Source organism: Bombus affinis, chromosome 3, assembly GCF_024516045.1.
Source record: "Bombus affinis isolate iyBomAffi1 chromosome 3, iyBomAffi1.2, whole genome shotgun sequence".
In the NCBI taxonomy this organism is placed as follows: Eukaryota; Metazoa; Arthropoda; class Insecta; order Hymenoptera; family Apidae; genus Bombus; species Bombus affinis.
Genome location: NC_066346.1, coordinates 10,953,554 through 10,977,758, shown reverse-complemented (window position 1 = coordinate 10,977,758; position 24,205 = coordinate 10,953,554). Strand labels below are relative to the sequence as shown.

Here is a 24,205-nt window from a genome sequence, read left to right as displayed (position 1 = left end):
CAATGAAATATCGAATGACTTTCGATTATTTTAACCTTGTATTACGCGATATCCTTCGCGAAGAGAATGCGTGGAACAAATTTGATCAAGCCAATTTGTTAATTTCCTTTTCCATTATTCGTATCTTAATATTTTGAAATTTACTAAATGCGAAGTTGATAATATTGGCAATCGTAACATGACGTCGATTATACGAATCAAATATTCTAGTAATAATATTTTCATTAAATAATATTCGTTAAATGAATACTATATCGTGTATATTTATTTCGTAGCACCTGTTACTAATAATGAGGAAAATACACAATTGGAGGAGACAGATAAAGAAATTTTAATAAATATTAATTGTCCACTTAAGTTAATATTGAATTATATTCGAGATATAGTAGGATTAGATGATACAAGTGAGTAGGTTATATTCTTACTTTCTTCTATTTACTTTTTTAATAAATATATTAAAACACATTTTTAGCTGAATTTGATTTATGTGATGAAATTAACTGCCAATTAAGGAAAGTTTCCATTTTTGAACCATACATATCTGGTTTCGATGTTTTTGAAGTGGATTTAACGTATCTAATAGTTACATTTGAACGTAAGTTTTAAATATTATATGAAATATTATTTTCAATGAATATTATTTACACAGGAGATATAAATGGTCAAATGATTAATATAACACCACTCCTTACTGGAAAAGCAGCAAGAAGATGCACTGATATACTATTAAAATCTCATGCTTTGCTTAAGAAAAATTTATCTGCTAAATCTTCTTTAAAGAAAGGGAGTATTACACACAAAATAGCATGATTGTATTCAGCACGAATAAAAGTTATTTATTTACCCTTTTGTTCTACTTCATCCTTTACATTTACGCACGATTTGGAGGTTAAACATCTTATTGGGTAGCGTTTGTAATGTAGATTGATTATTCCTGATAATCTTTTTAAAAAATGCAATAAAGGAATTTAATTATAGTAGAAAGTTTAGATACATTTTAAATATATATTACATAACAGTCATATGAGATTTTGTATCATTTGTTCCTATACACAGCAGTCTTTAGGAACAAGTACTTTTATATGATCTTTATAAAAGATCTTTATCAAATTCCTCAAACTTAGTTTCTATTTTTGTAATATTGTAAAATTTTCCATGTTTTCCTAATCCTTCTGTAACAAACCTTTTTGCTCCTGCAACTCCTTCTTCAAATAGTAAATGAGATGCATTATCTTTCTCAAATTGTATAGCTTCTTCTAATTGTTTAGCAGAAAATGTGGCAAACTGTGCAGAAGCACGATCTGCAAGCAATGTTCTTTGTGGGAACTTCACAAATGATTTTGCCAAATTTAGTGTAGTGCCTAACACTATAAATAAAAAATTTGTAATTATATAATTTCACTATATCTTTTGATGTACCTATACATATTATTTACTATTGCAAAATAAACTGCACCATTGCCAGTAGTTGTATAACGATTAATCAAACCACATGAATATGCTTCTTTTGCTTGGATGTAACGACCAGTTAATATCAGTTCTATTGCTTTTGAATAACCAATTAAGGCGGGTAATCGGACAGTACCACCACATAATATAGGTATGCCAAACCGTCTATTTGTAAATCCTAATACTGCACCTTCTTCCATTACTCTGAGATCACACATTAAGGCAAGTTCAAAGCCTATTCCTAAAGCATATCCACTTATAGCAGCAATTAAGGGTTTTTTACATAACTCAATTCTATTAGCCTATAAACATTTCATATCAGAAAAATTAATATCCTAGCACTTACATAATCTACTTTATATTTTAGTTACTTAACTTACCAATGGCCCAAAGTGAGGTAAAACTTCCTCATTTTTTCCATCATATTGTGCAATTTCTTTAAGATCATAACCACTACAGAAATTCCCTCCTATACCATGAAGGATACCAACTAAAAAATTTTCATCATTTTCAAATTTATCTAATTCATCCGATAGTTCTTGTGCAGCAGCAACATTTAAAACATTCTTCCTTTCTGGTCGGTTTATACCAATTATACAAATTTCTTCAAAACGATCTACCAAAATATTTTTTTCTGAAATAATGTACAAACATGATTATGCACTAAGAACATATATTTGTTCTGTAGTTCGTAAAAATTAAAGTATTATATAATATCACGAATAAAAGTTATTTATTTACCCTTTTGTTCTACTTCGTCCTTTACATTTACGCACGATTTGGAGGTTAAACATCTTATTGGGTAGCGTTTGTAATGTAGATTGATTATTCCTGATAATCTTTTTAAAAAATGCATTTGTAGTTTTGAATTAGATTTAAAATTCTATAAGTACTATGATGTCTTATTTTGATAATATGACAACAACAAACTTTTTTGACTTTCTTCAAATCCTTGTTTTTGACTGAACATAAACACATGAAAATACGACAGTGCGCATTTACAAAGCACTACAACGTTGAAAATACATTATATTAAAATTGATAAGATAGCTATTCAATATAAACGCATCTTAAGGTACATGCCTAACCAAGGTTTTATAAATGTCAAAATAATCTGCATGCTTTCTTTTAAATGAATCTATTTAAATAAAAATCGTTATTCCTAATTTTGTATAATTATAGGAAGGTGTAAAGTAAAATAATAGTTTGTAAAATAAAACATTAACAAAATGGCTTTGAAAATGGAAGACTTGCAAAAATTGGAGGAAGAAGCAGAGGCAAAGGCAACAAAATATGGGTGTAATCTATTGCAACGACCAGGTCAATTGGAAAAAATTGATATGTACAAACGTAGAATAGCCCGGAAGAAAGCTTCTGTGGAAACTATGCTCAAAACTGCAATGCAAAGTCAATTAGATGGAGTTCGTGTAGGTTTTGAACAGCTTCAGAGTTCTTTAGAGAGTAGCGCTTCCATAAAACAGGATCTAAATGATATTGGCGAATTATTCAGTAAAGTTCCAGAACTCAGTGCAAAATTGCAAGCTGTTCAAGAAGAGAATATGCGTCACTCTCAGTATGTTACTGCCAAAGAAAATTTGAAACATACGTTTACTTTACCAGAAAGCGTTGAAATGACTAAACAGTGGATAAACCAGGGGAATCTACTGTATGCTCATCAGATTATTATGGATCTTGAAAATTCAAGAGATGATTTGTTGTATGAACTTCACAAACTTCCAAATCAGTCCCCAGCTGATACAGTTATGTTAAAAGCTTATTTAGAGGATGTTGAAATGCTTTCTCAGTTAATGGAGAAACAAATTAGATTAGTATTAAGTCGTACATTAAACACAGTGAGAAAAGAACCTACTGTTATAGTCACAGCATTGAGAATTATAGAAAGAGAAGAGAAAGCAGATCATTTTGCTATTCAGAGACATAAACAAAGTGGATTTATGCCACCAGGAAGACCTAAAAAATGGAAAGATATGGCAATGAAAGTTTTAGAAAAATCTGTAGCCAATAGAATCGAAGGAACGCATGTTGAGGAAAGAGTAGATAACAAAATGTGGCTAGTTAGGTATTTAGAGCTTACAAGACTCTTAATTTTGGAAGATTTAAGAGTTGCTAAAACTCTTTGTGAACCTTGTTTTCCACCTTGGTATAATATTGTAAGAACTTTTGTTAAAATGTATCATACAAGTTTATCACAACATTTGAAGGACATAATTGCCAATGGCTTGGAAGGAAATGAATATGTATCTTTATTATCATGGATTATGAATACTTATACTGGACCAGAATTAATGCAACATCCTGAATTAAATATTGATACAAGTGATATAGGCCCTTTGTTGAGTCCTGAAATTATAAATGATTTGCAAGAGAAATACTTGAAGAATATGTGTCAAAATTATGAAGACTGGATGAAAAAAACTTTGGAAACTGAAAAAGTAGACTGGTGGAGTGGTGTATTACCAGAAGGAAGCACTCAAGAAACATACTATCACACAGCAGCACCTGTGATTATATTTCAAATGATTGATCAAAATCTCCAAGTTACAAAAACAATTAGCATTGAATTAACAGCACAGGCTATAGTCCTGTGCATTGAACAAGTAATTAAATATGGATTTATGTACAAACAAGCAATACTGGAATTTAAAAACAAACATTTTGAGGATAGAAGCCAAGTACCTTACTTTACACATCATATGATTACAGTTGTTAATAATTGTTTACAGTTTACAGAATTAGCACAGCAAATGAAACAGCTGTATTGGGTTTCTAATGCTAGTGGGGATGCTACTGTGAAATTCGAAAATTTGTTATCAAATTATCAACAATTACGAAATGAAGCAGCAGCAATATTACTAGAAGAATCTTTCTTAGATTTAGAATTACAATTTCAAGATTTAATTACTCCTAAATGGTTATCATCCCCTATCCCAGTAGAAACCATTTGTGTGACTTTAGAAGATTATTTTCAAGATTATAATCATCTGTGCCCAAAAAATTTTGAATATGTTATTACAGAGGCACAAAATCTCATTGCAAAACGTTACATTTCTGCAATGCTACAAAGAAAGATATCTTTAAAAACATATGATGAATGCTTAACATGTACATCAAAAATAATGACAGAAGCAGATAAATTAAAAAATTTCTTTGATAGAATAGCTCCAAAAGTAGGGAACTTTAATTCTCCCTTTGAAATAATCAAGCGACTGGCGGAGGTATTGCGTTGTGAAGATTCGGAAATTCTTTCTCTTGATTTACATTCATTGGTTGAAAAATATCCAGATATGACTGAAGATCATTTAGTCAGATTATTGGGTCTCAGAGGTGATATCTCTCGCAGTGAAGCAAGAGAAAAGGTTTCATACATTTTAGAAGCTCAACGTAATCGTAAAGCTCCACAATCTATTGCACATAGCATATTTAAACAAATATATATACAGGATAGTTTTCTCAGTTGGAAGCCTTGAAATTCAAAAGCAATTTGCTATATGAAGTATTATTTTTCACATATCATCAATGAAGCTGATGTAAATGGTATATTGTACTTATGCATTAATATAAATATTCTAAATTTGTAATGGCAAGAAGAATTATTGATTAATGTAAAGAAAATGTTGTTATCATATTGTAAATAGTTAAATCAATTTCATTTTTCAATTAAATTTGATTTTATTTCTTAATTAAAGGGTAACTTATTATTGAAAACTGTAAATAAATATTGTATAATAATTAATAATATTAATAATAATATTAATAATATTAGGTTTATATACATATGTTGCATGCATATAAATATATATACATACATACATATATATATATATTGCATTATTCATGCCTAAAATCTTTATTATTTACTTATTTGCTTACTTATTTGAATATAATATAAATGATACAATAATCAATTCACTGCCTTAGTAACTGAATGAATGTATATATGTATATATATATTCACTTATATTTGTTTCGTATAATTGATTTGTATGAAATTATTCACATAAAACATAATGGAGTAAAAACAAAAATAATGTAAATATAATATAACATAAAAGACATAATTAAATACTATTTATTTAACATATGTTTCAAAAACATAATTATAAAAACAAATAAGTAATAATTCAAATAATTAAAGCAATGGTACATATTTAGTAAAAGAAGATATTGATTTTGTAAAAACTTGCTAAACTTGTAAAAACTGAGTTGCTAATATATAAAAAATAAATTAAATTCTTAGATTCACCAAGTAAGTTGTAAATATCAATATTCCACCAATTAATATGAGACTTTGTATATATGAGAAATATATAACTATAAGTATTATAATTTTATTCCTAAACATGAGATACCAAAAGGAAATCTAAAAAAGCAGAAAAGATTTAACTCAATCATTATTTTAGTAACTAAGTTATAATATGTATATATGTGTGTTCTTAATGTTTAATATAATTTATAAAAAATAACATGTACAAAAGTACTGTATATGAAAAATATTTTACGTCGGCAATAAATTTAAGTATTTATTTCCTACATGTACATTAATCAGTTGCTGCAGGATATTTATGATTCAAATTATGCATATGTGAATATGTCGAATATATATGTATATCCAAAATCTCTCTCTGAAGTTTACGTATAGTTCACACATTTATTATAACAATAAATAATTTATAGTCCGCTTATCGTATGCATGTAATGCTATGCTGCACACCTTAAATTACCTCTATATTTAAAACACAATTCAAAATATTTATATATTTAATTCACAATTCAAAACCAACTTGAAATCTGCAATCAGTTTTAAATACATATTTAAGTACATAACGAATTGTTTAGCTTGTTATTGTCTTTTACATAATTCTTTATACTTTAATCAGAAGATCAAACGTTACGAAACATTTGAGATAATTGTTTTAATTAATTAACTATTAAGCAATAAAACATAGTTCAATAAACTTTCAGTTCTGTCTGGTTCTATATATTATAATATTTTATCTGTAATTTTTTATTTTTATTATATTATATTATATTATATTATATTTATTAATCTTTTATTTTTTCTATAAGCATATACTATTCTTCAAAATCATAAGAGCATTTTTATTGAATATATATATGTTGGATTCTATTCTGTATCTGCTTTTAAAAAAATTGTATTAATATTTTTGTTGCCGCTTTCCACTGGTGTCGCTGACATCGCAATTTCCTCTTTGATGTTACTGTCGCTAATTTATAGTTTCAATGAGGTTGTTATTAATTATCAAATAAATAGGGATAATCAGCGAAAATTTTTCAATTTTTATTGCTTTTTGGATGGTATTAAAAAATATATAAAAAATGCCGCGTATTATGATAAAAGGTGGAGTTTGGCGGAATACGGAGGTGAGGATTGATTTCTAACCTGTATTTACATTTTGATTATATCAGAAATTATTTTTTCTGTGAATATTTTGTATTTTTAGGATGAGATTTTAAAAGCTGCTGTAATGAAATATGGCAAAAATCAATGGAGTCGAATAGCATCTCTTTTACATAGAAAGTCTGCTAAGCAATGCAAAGCACGTTGGTTTGAATGGTTAGACCCAAGCATAAAAAAAACAGAATGGAGCAGAGAAGAAGATGAAAAGCTCCTTCATCTTGCAAAATTAATGCCTACCCAATGGAGAACAATTGCGCCAATTATAGGACGTACAGCTGCACAATGCTTAGAACGTTACGAATATTTGCTGTGAGTTAAATGTATTTTATAAATTTAAACTAACATGTTTCTGAAAATGAGTTTTACATTCTTTGCTATTATACCATGTTAGGGATCAAGCTCAAAAAAAGGAAGAGGGAGATGATGCTGCAGATGATCCTCGTAAACTAAAACCAGGAGAAATCGATCCAAACCCTGAAACAAAACCAGCTAGGCCTGACCCTAAGGACATGGATGAAGATGGTAAGCTTTCTATTTTACAGGCTATTATTTCCTGTTATATGTAAGAACAATAAAATTAGTAATTTTCAGAATTGGAAATGTTGTCTGAGGCACGTGCCAGACTTGCAAACACACAGGGTAAAAAGGCAAAACGTAAAGCCAGAGAGAAACAGTTAGAGGAAGCTCGTAGGCTTGCTGCTTTACAAAAACGTAGAGAGTTGAGAGCTGCTGGTATTACTGTATCACAAAAGAATAAGCGCAAACGCGGCGTTAATTACAATTCCGAGATTCCATTCGAGAAACGACCAGCACCCGGGTTTTATGATACGTCTAATGAGCATGTAGATCCGCTTGCCATTGATTTTTCAAAAATGAGACAGCAACATTTAGATGGCGAATTGAGACAAGAAAAGGAAGAAATGGAACGCAGAAAAGACAAACAGAAGTTGAAACAACGTAAAGAAAACGATATTCCAATGGGAATGTTGAATAATGAAGAGCCAATAAAAAAGAGGAGTAAACTTGTTTTACCAGAACCGCAGATATCTGACCAAGAATTACAGCAAGTAGTTAAGCTTGGTAGAGCATCAGAGGTATCTAGTTAATATATTTTATTATTTTGTGTAAAATATATAAGAATTTATATTTTATGTTATCTGTAATAGGTTGCTCGTGAAGTTGCAACAGAAAGTGGTATCACACTATCAGATAGTTTATTGGCTGATTATTCTTTACCAACTAATGCAGCTGTAACTCCACGTACTCCAGCCGCTGCAGATAGAATACTTCAAGAAGCTCAAAATGTTATGGCTCTTACTCATGTTGATACTCCATTAAAAGGTTGGTGTAATTATATGTGGAAAAAAACATGTATCTAAGATATTAATTTCATTGCTTTATTTTTCACACAGGTGGATTGAATACTCCATTAAATAATTCTGATTTTACTGGTGTTGTACCTTCCACGAACGCTGTAGCAACTCCCAACACAATTTTAGCTACGCCATTCCGATCCCAGCGTAGTGACGGAACTCCAGCTAATTCATTTAACACACCAGCATCTACACGAACGCAAAACGGAGTTTTAGCAGCTACACCGGTTCGTGATAAGCTCAGCATTAATCCAAATGAAAATATGGACGGGTCAGAGACTCCGTTAATTCAAAAGCAAGTAAAGGAACAGTTGCGTGCTGGATTGAGTGCGCTTCCAACACCGCGTAATGATTATGAAATAGTAGTTCCTGAAGGTGAAACAAAAAACGAAGATATTACTTCAACCACGACGGAAATTGTAGAAGACCAAGCTGATATAGATGCTAGGCAACAACAAGAATTAATAGAACAAAGTATATAATACGTTATCGCTGAAGTATAAATGTATATTCTTTACTAGAAAAATTATTTATGTATTAATATTGTATTCTGTTTTACAGGAAAAAAGGAATTATCTAGGAGGTCGCAAGTTATACAACGAGATTTACCACGACCAGTTGATGTAAATATGAATATTTTGAGGCCATTTATGGATACTCCATTAACAGATTTGCAAAGGGTATGTTCATATAATTGTCAAATATATATATGATGTACATAATAATTATATACATGGTATTCAAAAAAAACTATTCAATATAAGTACATAGAACACACTATACTGTGTAAAAAAAACCTTAGTAAGCATAGGTTGAAAGCTCAACCGTTTCCGAGATATAAACATTTTTTTTATGTTTACTAAAAGACTTTCAATTTAATATAGTGTATATATATCACATAAATATTGAATGGATTTTTTAATTCCCTGTATATAACGATCGTATAACAACTATTAATGAATATGATTCTAGGCAGAAGAACTGATTAAAAGAGAAATGATTACCATGCTACAGTATGACGCATTACAAAATCCGACACAACAAAATCGTAAAGGTTCCTCAAATTCAGTAATTCAAGCTCAAGCTTACCTTGAGCAACATCCATACGTTAATTTTGAAAAAGAAGAACTTGCTGCTGTAAGATATTTTTTACTTTATTGTGAAATTATAATGCTGCTTAATTTTGATAAACATTTCATGTAGGCAAAGAAGCTTTTAATTGATGAAATGGGTGTAGTAAAAGAAGGTATGGCGCATGGAGAACTAAGTTCGGATTCTTATACAACTGTATGGGAAGAATGTTTGTCAGAGGTACTAACATATTTTCCATGCTTAAAACATTTTTGATTTGATAAATATATTTATTTGCTTCTTTATTTTATTAGATATTATATCTGGAAACACAAAAACGATACACACGAGCAACGTTAGCTTCAAAAAAAGATAGAGTAGAAGCATGTGAAAGAAAGTTAGAAGAGAATCGCATGCATATGACTGGTGAAGCCAAACGGGCAGCAAGAATGGAAAAAAAATTAAAAGTTCTTACTGGTGGATACCAGGTTGGTGATTTTATTTTCAGTACGAAAGATACATATTTTAAAATATGTACATATAATTAATACACTAATTTTCTTTATTACAGACTAGGGCACAAGTATTAACAAAACAATTACATGATCTATGGGAACAAATAGAACAAGCACATTTAGAGCTTTCAACATTCAAATTTTTACAAACACAGGAAGAAGCAGCTGTACCAAGACGAGTAAATGCACTTATGGAAGATGTTAATAGACAAACTGAACGAGAACGCGTACTGCAAGGACGATATGCGCAATTGCAAGATCAGCTGCAACAATGTTAAATAATTTCCAGATGACTTATTGTAATATATTATACCGTAAATATTGTAAACGCTTTTTGAAATACAAAAAGTTAATTTCTATAAAAATTCACTAAACAAGTTTAAACAAACAAAAATTTGTAAGGATCTCAATTTTGTATAATGGAATGCCATTATATTATTTCGAATTATAACTGACGATTCAGCTCATTAGAGCGGAGATAATTTAATGTGAATATAATTTATTGTATGCAAAAGTTAGTATTATAGAATAGTTGTTAAATGAAGAAAGTAAATTGTAAATTCTATATTTTTACCTGATTTAGCAGTTTATCTGATCAGCAATTTTAATGATTTCATGGAGAAATTTTAGATGTTTACAATTTACAACTTCTATTACAGTGCAATTTATTTAAAAATTGCTAACATAAAAATTAATAATACTGATGCGTAATGTAATTACAAACAACTTGTTTTCGACAAGAAGTTAAAAATTATATGAAGACAATATAATACTGTATTAAATATCGTAGTTTTTTAATAAACGATCAATCATTAAAAATTAAAATTTATTATTAATTTAGAGAAGTAAGAATGCAATTACTCGCATACTAAATTATAAAATGCAAGAAAGTGTATAAAATATATTTAAAAATATTACAAAATTCTATTTCTTACAAACATAAACATTTTGAAAAAATTGACTTATTTTCATTAGTTTTTTATTTAAGCAATAGTTCAAAAAGTACTATTTTCATAAAAAGAACTACATTATAATGAAATTATATCATAAATATATACTATAAAAATATAAATTTAATTACTTCTTTTAAAGCCACGGTTTCCATCCTACGTGCGTACGACCCAGAATATTTAAATCGGTAGCTTGATCCAGCAAACATTCGATCTAAAAATTTAGAGAACCTTATTGCTAAATGATCACAACAATAAAATTTTTTAAAGGATTACCTGCTCCTCAAGAGTTAAAAAGCCATTCAATTTTGCTCGTGTTCGTTTGATGTCATCATCCCCAGTAACTATAGCGTAATATCTATCGAAATATTTATCATGATGTTGCTCTTTTAGTTGATCTAGTGTAATCAAAGATGGTTTAATCCCATTCAACTTCTTCTTAACTGCTTCGATCTTTCTTATTGGTACCCATTTGACATCTATAATTTGCATAAAATAAAAGTAGTCACGTGCTATTGTCTATTTAAGAATTAAAATAGTTCATCTTATACATAATTAAAAACTACCTGTAACATCTTCTTCACTTTCTCTTAATGCTTTGTTAACGTGTTCAGTCCAATTCAAAGGTTCATGAACAAAAACGTCCATACAAGATAGAATAGGTCCTTGTTCGTTTCTCACTGCTTGTAATGTATGTATCATTATCGTTTTCAAAAGATCCTTTTCGGTGAAAGGCTTCAATAAGCCTAGGATTTGGGGTGTTAAGCGAAAAGGCATTAATTCTGGTATTCTTTGGTCAACGCCAGCATCAAAGGCTAGCCCAAAGTCGATACCTAAACAACGCCCTGAATCGATAACGATAAGGGTGTTTTCCAAATGCCGATCACCAATGCCTAAGATCCAATGTGCAATACACATAGTAGCATACGAAGTAATAAAATTTCGGCGCATTGTAATAAAACTTTCTATGGATGGACATAATACAGTCAATGTTTTGCGTAAACTGTTCCATTCGGTTTTACCAATAAATTCGTTCATTTTAGTGGTCACTTCTGAGGCGTTGTATTTTACTGTTGCTTCCTTGTATTTTTCATGTAGTTGTTTAGAAGGAGCAACGTTTTGAATCCATTTTTGATAGAGTTCACTTATAGAATCATATTGTTCTATCTCTTGCTTTGACAATGTAAAATTTATTAACTCTTGCAAAGATCTTGTGTTATCTACCCATTGTATAAGACCCACTGTTTTAGACAAGGGAATCACCTGCATTTAAAAAGTTAATTCCCTTTTAATATTAACTTCTTACTATTCTTTAATATTCTATGAATTATTTAAAAAAGTACTCACCTGATAGGTATCAATAGATAATTGTCTTTGTCTACAAGCTGTATCAATTTGTAATGTCTTGTTCATAATGGTAAACAACTGCTGTAATCTTTGATCTTGTCGTAGATCTTCTCCAAATTTTGTCAGAAAATGATAGTCCTTTGCATCATTACCAATCATAGTAATCCGAATAGGTTTGCGCATTGACCACATAACTCTTATAGTTGAGTCAAACTTTAAAATTTTTGCATGATACTGAGGCATAGGTTTTCTATTGCCAGTATATTGACCAGGTATCTCTACATCTCTTTCAGGAAAGTTGCACAACCATGGACTGTAATCTTGCAATCTATTTTTATTATTATCTTTTTTAATAAGTGATATTTTAATTTTTTCGATTATCCTGTCCACACATAATTTAATTTCTTCAGTTTTTTTATTTTCTAACTCCTTTATCATATTTTTATAAGATGCAATCTTATTGAAGATGTTCCCTGGTTTTGGATCATGTTTGTTCTCTCGTAGATTTGGATATACTTTCTTTAAAAATGTATCTATAGCCGTAGCTGTTCCCAGAGATAAATTTTTTCTAAATTCAATTAAATAGTGTCGTAAATATAATTCTGGTTTGACTACATAATGCAGCGCTGTCAAGAATCGATCGATTTCCGGTCTATTGTAAAGGATTTGTCGAATTTCATAAGTACTAGTTTCATTTAAGAGAGCAGGGTTTGTCTCCATTGTCAAACGAAATGTGTAAATAACTGCATTAGGATAAGTTTCAACAATTCGTTTAAGAACAGGTATAATTAAAGGAGCAATTGACGTTCCTAAATGGGAAAATAGTTGGGCTTGCCAAGAGAGAAACAGCCAAATTTGAATACTTTCAATCTCTTTCATAAAAATATCCCTTGTTTCTTGATCGTTGAAATATTCAGGTTTTAACAAACAGGGAAAATAGTGGGCTGCCTCAAGAGATCCATAACTCATTGCTTTCAGTATAGAATGAATAAATTCTTTACTTAACTGAATATCATGTGTACCATGCGATAGTCTGTCATAACAATACTTTGCAAGACTGAAATAACATTCCTTAATATTCTTAGTCGTCATATCACAGCACATTTTCAAATTATTAAAGCTATAAGTTTCCAGTGTATTTCTAATGCCAGATAGCTCATTATTCTCAGCGTTTATTTCTTTCAAAATTATAGTATTTCCTCTTAACAATTCTGCGAACGTTTCATTTTCCTCACTAAACTTTATGATCTTCGATGCTATCATACTGATTTGCTTCCGACTACTAACAATCGTAGTATCAATAATAGAGTTTTGTCGTAAAAGATCGTGACAATGTTTCCAAGAAGAAGAGTAGTATGATAGCTTTTTTTTCATGTCCGTTTCAATATCTCCCATCAGGTATTTCAACTTTCCACAAAATAATAAAAATTTATTGAAAAAGATTGACGAAGCTTTTATACTTTGTTCCACTTGTCGTAAATAATTTTTTGCTATGTATTTGTTCTTCTGATTTATCGATGCCTCGACCATCTTCAATCTCATATCAAAGGTAATAGTGCGCAGTCTATACATAATCGAATTTTCGTTTTCATCAGGATCACTGTCTGAATCGTTCTGTATTAAACTCTCATTCCATTCCTTCAATTTGTCATCAAGTAATTTATTAATAAAATAAGTCCTATAAGATGTTAATTTATCCCATGGGAGTATAGCGTCTAGTGATGAAGGCATACTGTTATCCCAGAATTTTAATATCTCGTTTAAATCGCGCGATGATTCAGCCGATTTCAAAATTTTTATAAATTTATTTACATCGTTGATGATTCGCAACTTCTGTAACTTGCAAATTCTTAATTGTGTGGAAAGCGGATGAAGTCTGATCCATTGTTCCCTTATCTCATCAGAAGAGTTCAGTAAAAATTCACGAGCAACTTCTAGTTGATTATGCAAAAAAAATATCGAACATTCTTCCCCAAAGAATCGTTTCATGTGTTTTATCTTTGTTGTGTCATTCAGCCAAGATTCCATGATTTTGAAATCATTTTGGAATTCCTCAGTATTGTCTTCATTTATCAGTTTACGGACATGAACAGCAAACACCCAGGGGAACATCCAATCTTTCCATGGATTATTCCAAATGTTGTCTAAATTTCTATCAAGTTTACCCTTTATGTGTCTGTCAATTTCATGCCAGCTGCATAAATTACTTAGACATTCAAACAAGCCTTGAAGACAATGCTCCTTCACTAATTCTGATTCCGTTCCATAAGCCTTCTCATATGCTAGCTTTGCTCTTTCCCATTTGTTAGATACTTGGGCAAATGATGCGATCTAAAATTTTGAGAGGACTGATTTAAAAAAGGATATCATAATCAATTTCATTATCATCATTTACTACAAAATAAATATATTCATATACATACTTGCATATCTTCATTTGTAATATGATTTTGAAAAATACTAAGAACTGTATCAACATCATTCATAGATTTATAAAGATTTGTTAAAAGCAACCATTTAGAGGATGAGTCATCCACATGTTCCCATCGTATTTTCTTTTTAGGTGGCCTATAAATATTTGTCTCATGAATCAAATTTTCCTCTAAAACGAGTGATCCAAGAAAGTTTAAACTATTCGATCTCGAGGCCTTCGTAATGATTTCTGGTGAACAATCTGTTATAGAAGCATTTAATAATATTTCTAAAATTGCAGTTATAGTGGAATTACTATTTTGTTCATTTTCCATAATATGTTCCATACTGTCTACAAGTTTTTCTATAAAACTACTCTGTCTGCAGTTTTCAATTAATGAGCAAACAATATTAACTATTAAATCTTTACAAATCAACTGATCATTCTTTGCTAACTGTTGCAATGGTTCGATCAGTGTAGCATGTGATATTTCAATATCTGGAAAATCACCAATTCTATACTTTCTATACAATTTTACACTGCTTCTTTGCCGCACGCCTTCTTCTTTTATCATTTCCGCGTGCTGTATATTTCTTTTAATCTCTTTCTGTCTTATGGCTGCAGAAATATCACTTGCACTGCTTAAAAATCGTTTCGACTTTTTATTGTAGGCAGGTTGTGGTACTTTTGATGCTTCAGATGTATTATCTTCTCCTGCAATAGGTGTATCGTTAACGTAAGTCGGCTCAAAATCAAACTCCTGAGTTGCTTGAAGCATTAATTGTGAATTATGCGATGTCGTGTATGTAAAATCAGAGGACATATATGATAATGTAGTATTCATTTGAGTGAATGTTTGATTCATTTGATTAGCTAAGGATGGAACAAAAAGCGGAGCCTTTGATCTAAAATTCTTTGTCCTCCATAAGAGAGCTATTTTGTAGTCTTTATAATCAGAATCATGTAAAGGTTCAAATATCTTTTGTGTATAATTATTTGATTTCTTTATAAGATCTGTAATAAGTAAAAATATGAATGGTAAGAAATTTTGACCAGCATTGGGAGTATATATATCTACTGCTTCAAGCAACCTTTCTTTACAAGTATTTGTTAATTTTGCATCTTGTGTCCAAAAGTTTAGTATCATTTCTTGTAACGTTTCAGTAGGATCCAATATACCATTAAGTAATATTTCTTTGCTGATTTGCATTAACTCCTTTATCTCATTATTTCCAGAACTGTCACCTGTGTATTTCTTATAAATATTTATAAATATATCATAAGCGATTTTTCTGTATTCAGAAAGTTTATGCTTTGTATAAGGTGGTACTAATGTTATAAATGACAGTATATTTGGAGGAGGTAGGACATGAACTAAAGAATGGATAATTTTTAATGTTATTTTCTCACAGGGTAAAATTTTATTTGTTAAAAAATCATGAAGCTTCATGTAAGCTAACTCCTTCACTATTTGATCTGTAGTAAAATTTGGTATGCATAATAAAAATATTTCTAAACCACTTGATTTGCCTTGAAAATCTACTCTAAATATACTTCTTTTAACAAAATCAAAATAATCCATTGCCGCAATCGGGTAATTTTTACATAATGCACGAATGCATTTCATCTGTCTGTTCTCGCATTTCGTTTGCATCTGTCTCAATATACTTCGAATTGTATCAATTATAGCGCACCTTTTGTTTGCTAATGTATTATCATCGTTCAAAGATTTCAAGATTAAACCATAGCATTCACAACATTGTAAAATTGTTTCTTCATCATCCTGCCATTTTTTTAAAGATCTTTCCAGAAATTCTAAGATATCATTTCTTTGAATAATGTCTGGTCCCATGCCATTAATGAAACAGATTAATATTAAATATACTGTAGCTCCAGGTGCAGTACTCATCTTATCGTTTAAATTTTTAGGTAGCTTCAAATAAGGATGCCATATTTCGAGTACAGTTTTTACCATGTTCATGTTGTAATTATAAATAGATTTAGAAATTTTCTCAGTTTTCGTTACTATTATCTTTTGTATCAATGTCTCCCATAGCTGTTGAATTTCATCTTTATTCTGATCAAATGTAGAATCGTTTAATCTTTGAAGAGAAGTTTGCCAATCAATTAACATTTCTATAACATCAACAATAATATAATTTAATTGGTTTCTCTTCAAATATGAATATGTTACATACATTATTGACCGAAGGAAAAATTTTGCATAAGGCTGAAACACAGTCTGCATATTCAAGATAACTTTTAACATAAACAATCTGACATTATCATAATTTGTTGTTGTAATAGAACTAAAAAAACATTTTAACCACTTTGGCACTGTGATAATGTTATCAGTAGGTGGTACAGATATTTTTTCTTCTATCATGTGACTCAGAACTCCACAAATGGAAGCCATACATTCATGATTATTTAATTCATCAATTTCAAATGTTAAACTCATGCTTTCCTTTTTATCAGTACTATCATGTTTATTTTGTACTGTGGTTTCATTAAAATCGTAAGCATTTATATCTTCAATTAAACTACAGGAAGATAAATCATAACTATATATATATGAGTAATGACTAGATGCTTGTCTTTGTTTTATTTCCTTTCTTATATTAACTAATCTTTTACGATACTTTGGATTTTCAGCAACTGTCTGTTGAAAATTATATTCCTTTTGGCAATCTACAATATTCTCCCAAATCAATTGCCCCTTTTTCCTGTTCTCAATAAAAATACTTGCATAAGCATCTTCATCCTTTTTTATATTAGATACAATGGCTATGGAACAATTATATGCAGAACAATGCAACAATCTTGTTGTTTCTTTAAGCTCAGGCTCATACATCCCTAACATACGTACATTTAACGCATTGCTGTATAAACTGTGTAAAAGTTCTTTTCCAGTAACCACATTATCAATAGCATTTCGAGTAATCATACTCTCAGCATTATCTATGTCCCAGATTTGTAATTTTGCAAACATAATTGCAACAAGATCATAACATCCTATTTTTGATACCATAAGTTGTTCTGTGTCTGAAGTACCTCTAACCAAGCTTTGGCAAATAACTGTATATATTTCTTTAATATTTGTTTCAAAGAATTTATTTATTTCAGTAGTTTTGCAAAATTCAAATGATGGTAAGAGAAATCTGTGTAACACATCAAACCTTTCATTTGTTAAGTTCATAAATAATTTGTATGCTGTTTGCAAAGATTTCACAGCGTAATCAGTGGTAATAGAATCAAAGTACTTTTGTAAATATTCATTAGTTGTTTCATTACACAGGTATTTAGCAATACCAGTTGCAAATAAAATAATGGTTTCAAATACTATCACCGATTTAGTGACTGGTAATAACATTACCAATTTGTGGAAACAGTTGGTAATTTTTAAAGCTTTCACATTCTTCTGAGAAAAATCATTTGGACACACATCGAGTCTATTATTCTTCAAATTACGTAAAATAACAAGTACTTCTGGTTTTGTATCAGTCATATCAGTTAAACAAACCAGAAAATTATGAAGGATATATATCTTATATTCTATATCTAAATTTCCCATTAGCTGATTAAGAATCCACATATAAAAATCTTTACTTAAAGACGATACTTCTATTGGTTTGTGCTTTAAATGGACTGCAATACCAAGAATATTTATTAATTTTTGTCTTCTATCTTCTAAATTATTTATTACACTTTCAAATATTGTGAATTTTTTAATAACTGTATCCACCAATACTTCTACACAATCAGGGAACTCCTTTTTATACCGTTGTACAAACAGAAATAATTGCTCCATTATCATTAGAAGAGTAGACGGATCTCGTTGCAATAAATCATTAAGTATTTCGATAGATTTTTCTATATCCTTTAATATGTATCTAAATATCTCGCATTTAAATGTACTGAAAAAATATACACCATGTTTAATTTTTTTATCACCTGATCCAAGCATTGTATCATTTTCAATGAATTCAATTAACATCCTTGTCATTGAAAACTGCAAATATAATTTTATAAAATATTTTCAATATGATGATAAAAGATTTTCAATATGTGACACTTTCTATTTGTATATTTGAATAATATACCTCGTAATGAATAAGTGAAAATTCCATTAAAATTTCTAGATAATCTTTTCCTGATGGTTTTATAGTTACATAAATAAGTTCTCCTAATGATTCTCTTACTAACGCCTTGAAAATACGTGTAACTGTATCCTGTCGATTGATCAACTCTTTCATCTATAAAACAATATTAATAATTATAAATAATATGACGTACTGAAAAAGCAATATTATGTATATGTATTATATACCTTATCTAATTGATTAAGGATGTTACAACGATCCAAAAAGTTTAAACCCCGAACATATTGTTTAAGTTCAGTAAAATTCTTTTTACCATAAATAATGTTATCTAATACAACAAAATCATATATATGTTTCTCCACATATATCAATAATTCACATTTAAGTAGGTGTAACAAAGAAATATTATTTTTACGCATTATAGACTGTAACAAGTTTCCCATAATTACGAAAAGTTCTTCTGTAATTTCAAGATTTTTTAAATCAAATCCTACTACTTGTGGGCACATTATACATTTTGCAATTAACTCAAAAAAATCTTTATTGAAAAAGAAATCTGGAATGAAATTGCCCTGAAATTGAAAAATGAAAAATTAAAATCTTAATATAAAATTTTTTAGAAAATAATTTACTTACATCAAAATTCAATAAAATTTGTGTAAAATCGAATATATTCAATATTGTTTTACATTGCAATGTTTGTAGATCTTCAATCTCTTTCGATAATATTATTAAATTATCTTCCTTATTCTCTATTTTAATTCTATTTATCACGTGAATAAAATTCCTAGCACAATTGAAAATTTCATCTTTTTGCGAATTTGAATTATCAAATAAACATTGTATATTCAATAAATCGCCTTTTATTAACCAAATGTAACAATCCAAACTCCTTAAAAAAGGCAGTATGCCATTAACAGGTAGATTTTCTATTTTTGACAATTCACTTAAAATTATACGATTAAACGTTTCAATTCCGTATGTATCGATATAATTATTTATTATTGTTTTAGCTGAGTCACAATCTGCTACATGTTCAGAAAGTTTTACGACTAGTTCCATACATTTTATCCGACAATGTTGATCTAAACAACCACATTGTGTGAGCAACCACTTTACAGCATCGATTAAAGTTGAACCTTCAAATTCATAAGGTTTCCTACGATTATGATGTTCTGCGTTTAACAGATTTTTCTTTGCTATTAGAACTCTCTCAACATGATTAAGAGCATTAATGATTGATGGGTCACTACAACCATTCAAGCTTTTAATGAAACTGTATAAAATTTCCAACCAATATATAGATACAATTTTCTCATCTTCACGTAGAATGCTATAAATATGATTAAAAGCCGTTGCGCCTGCTATTCGTTTAGAGGTAGAAGGATGCAGAGCAAAATTCGTTATTTTATTTATGACTTTATAAATATTCGACTGACTTATTGCAGCATTATCAGACTGTTTTATGGACCATTTAATAAATTCGCCCAAGCATATTCCAGAAAATTCTCTAAGAGACGAATTGGCTTCATCACATAGACCTTTGAACAGTAAATCCAGAAAATATGTAGTAGGTAGAGATTCGAGCATAAATTTCGAGCTTAACCAGTGAGTTAGCTGTAGCATTAAAGGATAAAAAATTTGTCTCGCTGCTTCTTCGTAATCACAGCCCAAATTTAGTAAGGCTGGACATAACATTGTGTAGAGAGAAACGAATCGATCTGGATTAGATACTAAGTATTGTGATGTTTTGCCAAGAACGTACATTACTATCGAATGAAGTACTTCACAGGCAATTACCTTCGTCCGTCTATCCCCAGAATTTTGAGCCAATAATATTATTCTGGGCAAAATTTTATCAAAATGGATATCCACTTGTGTATCAGTAAAGGTCAATGAGTATTTGAGTAAGTCTTTCTTGTCCCAAGTAGCTCCTGTGTTCATAGATTTTTTATATATGAAATCCATTATTATATTTGTATCAAGCGAAGCGATAAACAACAAAACTCTCATCTGAAATCTTTCTAAAGTGTTCTCATCGTCTCTTAATATTATTCGTTTAATAACTTTTCGCTCGGTTTTTATGATATCTTGTAGAAATTCTACAGAACTTTCACCACTGTGTAAATATGGTTCCAAAAATGGTACTATTTCTTGTAAAAACATAGCTGTGATTTGATTATCAAAATGATTTGTCCATTTTTCTAATGTGTTCAAAGCTTTACAAGCTAATTCAAAGTCACTTATACCAACTGTAAAGGCAATTTTAAATGTTGGAATTGTACTGTTCAGTATCTTTTCTACATATAACATTGGTATATCTAAAATTAAGTACACGCATGTAGTTAACAATTCATCGGAAAACGTAGGAATCAAATTCAATACGTTCATTATATACTTATTTAACATTTCTAATGTTTCTGTTTCAATCTCATCGCTATTTAACTCACAAATATGTTTAGATATTGCGTGTACTAATTTATAAAAACCCGACACTAAATGATTTTTGTGAGATTTACTAATAACCTTTAATAAGAATTTGTGTATTGTATTTGTGAATAAAGAGGTGTCTAAGCTATTAATTATATCGACGTATAAATCTGCGATATTAACGAACGTTCGAAAATCTGCTTCATTTTCAGCAATTTGAGAAAAGGCTGCATCTGAAAATATATTATCTTCTTTCGCTTTTGTGCCCAAATTTAATTTGTCGATTAATGCAGTCCCCACATGCATAGTTGAATCAATTACATATTGTACAGTTTCTCCGCTATATTTGAAATCTTTGCTATATTTGTTTTGATCTAAAAGTTGTAGCCACAAAGGCAAATAATCTTTATAACACAGTGGTCGTTCTAGCAGATTATTCAATCCTCGTTGTAATTCAGCATCAACAAATAAAGTATGCGAACAGGTCCACACTACTCCATTATAAACTAAATATTTAAACACATTATGTAAAAAGTACTAAAATATTAAATTTCATTTATGAATATTTATCAAATATATACTTACTTAAATTATATAAAAATTCATCTAACAGATTTCTATTAATTGTCATAATATTAATAATCGTATTTATCAATAAGGATATAGCAAAATTCTGGTTAGATACAGGGAATTCAGGAAATCTCTTAATTAAAAGAATACTAAGTTTTGTGATTATATTAATTTGATCAATTGAAAGATCAGATGTATGTAATATTATTTCTGAAAGAGCTTCTTGATAATTACAAATACTTTCCAAGTGTATTTTTTCTATATCATCCCTGCAAAATTAAGGGCATTAATAAATTTATATTACAAAATATTTGAAAGAAGCAAATATATAATTGATACCTTGAACAGAGTGGCATAGCACAATTAGCTATCAAAGAAAACATATTTTTCACATCATTATTAGTAAGATATATCTTACATGGTGCAGCTATTTGACTAAATCCATATATAATATAACATAGCATATTTGAATTTACATGATGACTGCTCCTTAATTGTTCCTCAAAAAGATTTTTAAAATACTAGAACATAATAAATATTAAAATACTATAGATATTGTCAAATTCTATATAAACTATTCTACAAAATAGATAGTTACCAAGAATATTTTTTTATCATCCTCAGATGATTTGTTTTTTAAGATGTGTCCAATTACTCTGTAAAATTTTCTTAAAGCATATTGTCCACATTGACTACATTTTACATTTTTATCTTGGGCCACATTTGTCAATAAATCATACCAGTATTTGTAATCGCAATAAACGAGATCACCAAACAAATCTATATGTCTGGACAACAAATTAATTGCAGATCTCATTGAAACTTTTTTAACTGAGTATTTTTGTGGATTGCTTAATTCTTTGACCCATGTGTATAGTTCCTTATAATGCCTTTTTTCTATATTTTTTGTAAGCCTTGTCAATATATTTGAAAGAGCATCCAAATATACTTGAAATATATCAAGTGAATGGGACATAGTTTGTGGATTATACTAAAATTTTTAATGCAAGAATGAAAATTTTTTCTTCAAAGATATTAAACAATAAAATATACCTGCTTGATGAAATCATTCCTTAACTGCTGGAAAATTGTATGATATTCTTGTGCCTTTAAAACTTCTGGACAATGTTTTGCGATTGTTCCAAGTACAGAAAATAATAAGCTTCTTTCTATAAAAAGTTAAAATTATTGTCTTCATAATTTTAAATTATTTACATGTAAAATAAATTTGTTTATATATTCTAATTCTACCTTTAATGTTAACAAAATGAAATAAGGATACAAATTCTTTTACAGTTTTATCTAATTCAATTTCATATTCCTCAAAACTTGCTATCAACTTATTAAATGTACTGCAAGCAGCATTTTGAATAAGTGCTGAACAACGTGTTTTAAGTGCCTGTTGGCATACATTCTACAAACAAACAAAGCTTTAATGTGCTCTGTAAATATCCATGAAATAACATTCATATTATACCTTTGTTCCAACTATATATGGTATAAATATATCACAGAACTGTTCTATGATAAATCCCAGAAGATGAAATGCTTCTTTAACTGCCATATCAAAACCTTTCTCAGGTTTGTACTTCCCAAGTTCATGATTAAGAAAAGAAAGTAAACCTTTCTTTTCATCAAATAATATAGATAGCATCAATTCTGGAGACAAAAATTGCAAATATTACATGTTAGTATTTAAAATACAGTTACATACATTTCTCCTACAAAATAAATACAATATTTTATTGTAGTATTAAAAAATAAGATCTATGCTTTATAATATATAATAAGATTTATTACATACCACTATCATCTTTCGCTATATTTTGAAAGTATCTTTTACTGTCTTTCAAAATTTCCGTTAAATTTGTGCTGTTTCTTTCTTTAACAGCTCTTTCAAAAATATCCATAAACGTTTTAAACGATTCCATATTCTAGCAACTTGTATAAATCAAGTATAATTTAGCGATTGAATTTTGATTGACATAATATAAAATCTTTTTATATGTCTACTTCATATATAGTATATTGCTTTAAATCTACCTGTAAAAATATGATGATATTGTATTCCGACTAAATATTACAGAAAAGTATACAACGTAGATAATATGATGTAGAAGTATGTAGCCGGCTAACTACGTATTAATAATATATTACAATTAATTATTATAACAAAGACCATTTTGTCATTGAATTATTTTAAATATTTTATTAAATAATTAAAATGACGCGAAGAAACGCTTTATTATCACATGTATCGCATTGTACAACAAATAGTGTACGAAATTAAGTACATATATATATATGTTTATCCTAGGAACTTTATTATTTATGATTTATGATCAAAATTAAAACTTTTGGGATTATCTATTTCATTTTTATATATATTATGAATTATATATTGTGAGAGATATTTGTAATAAAATTGAAATAAAAGAAATTCCGTTAAGTGATCGTATTAATATTTTGCATTAATAACCACAAAATCTGAATCTAATCACGTGACATGTTATGTCATATAGGTCAGTTTCGTAATCGGTAGAT

The 24,205-nt window shown here is 29.2% G+C and overlaps 4 protein-coding genes across 8 annotated transcripts; 2 read left to right on the top strand and 2 right to left on the bottom strand.

Annotated features, from left to right (window-relative positions):
* Positions 1 to 957: 957 nt before the first annotated feature.
* Positions 958 to 2,434, bottom strand: LOC126914726 (short-chain-enoyl-CoA hydratase-like). The gene is made up of 4 exons (XM_050719097.1): positions 2,191 to 2,434; positions 1,830 to 2,083; positions 1,457 to 1,751; positions 958 to 1,367 (listed from the first exon to the last, which is right to left on the bottom strand). The coding sequence occupies exons 1-4, from the start codon at positions 2,303 to 2,305 to the stop codon at positions 1,090 to 1,092; spliced, it is 942 nt and encodes a 313-aa protein (XP_050575054.1). The 5' UTR covers positions 2,306 to 2,434; the 3' UTR covers positions 958 to 1,089.
* A 101-nt stretch (positions 2,435 to 2,535) lies between these two features.
* LOC126914664 (exocyst complex component 3) lies at positions 2,536 to 6,298 on the top strand. Its single transcript, XM_050718892.1, has one exon. It carries the CDS (start codon positions 2,679 to 2,681, stop codon positions 4,935 to 4,937), a length of 2,259 nt encoding a protein of 752 aa, XP_050574849.1. The 5' UTR covers positions 2,536 to 2,678; the 3' UTR covers positions 4,938 to 6,298.
* Positions 6,299 to 6,652: 354 nt separating this feature from the next.
* On the top strand, positions 6,653 to 10,673 carry LOC126914661 (cell division cycle 5-like protein). Of its 2 annotated transcripts, XM_050718882.1 has the most exons (11): positions 6,653 to 6,852; positions 6,933 to 7,198; positions 7,281 to 7,411; positions 7,481 to 7,983; positions 8,056 to 8,230; positions 8,302 to 8,736; positions 8,824 to 8,942; positions 9,235 to 9,399; positions 9,466 to 9,573; positions 9,648 to 9,821; positions 9,905 to 10,673. In XM_050718882.1, exons 1-11 carry the CDS (start codon positions 6,808 to 6,810, stop codon positions 10,124 to 10,126), a joined length of 2,343 nt encoding a protein of 780 aa, XP_050574839.1. In that variant the 5' UTR covers positions 6,653 to 6,807; the 3' UTR covers positions 10,127 to 10,673. The 2 variants fall into 2 exon arrangements, with proteins under 2 accessions (XP_050574839.1, XP_050574840.1); XM_050718883.1 differs by lacking the exons at positions 6,653 to 6,852; positions 6,933 to 7,198 and having other exon boundaries at positions 7,471 to 7,983.
* Positions 9,878 to 24,164, bottom strand: LOC126914644 (DNA-dependent protein kinase catalytic subunit-like). 4 transcript variants are annotated; one of them, XM_050718814.1, is made up of 17 exons: positions 23,705 to 24,164; positions 23,466 to 23,602; positions 23,139 to 23,320; positions 22,913 to 23,075; positions 22,715 to 22,830; positions 22,260 to 22,652; positions 22,001 to 22,182; positions 21,677 to 21,930; positions 19,298 to 21,597; positions 18,889 to 19,233; positions 18,662 to 18,814; positions 14,569 to 18,570; positions 12,146 to 14,476; positions 11,365 to 12,061; positions 11,075 to 11,277; positions 10,930 to 11,012; positions 9,878 to 10,111 (listed from the first exon to the last, which is right to left on the bottom strand). In XM_050718814.1, the coding sequence occupies exons 2-16, from the start codon at positions 23,590 to 23,592 to the stop codon at positions 10,935 to 10,937; spliced, it is 11,526 nt and encodes a 3,841-aa protein (XP_050574771.1). In that variant the 5' UTR covers positions 23,593 to 23,602; positions 23,705 to 24,164; the 3' UTR covers positions 9,878 to 10,111; positions 10,930 to 10,934. The 4 variants fall into 4 exon arrangements, with proteins under 4 accessions (XP_050574771.1, XP_050574770.1, XP_050574772.1 ...); XM_050718813.1 differs by having other exon boundaries at positions 23,466 to 24,164; XM_050718815.1 differs by lacking the exon at positions 23,705 to 24,164 and having other exon boundaries at positions 23,139 to 23,382; positions 23,466 to 23,562.
* Positions 24,165 to 24,205: the final 41 nt, after the last annotated feature.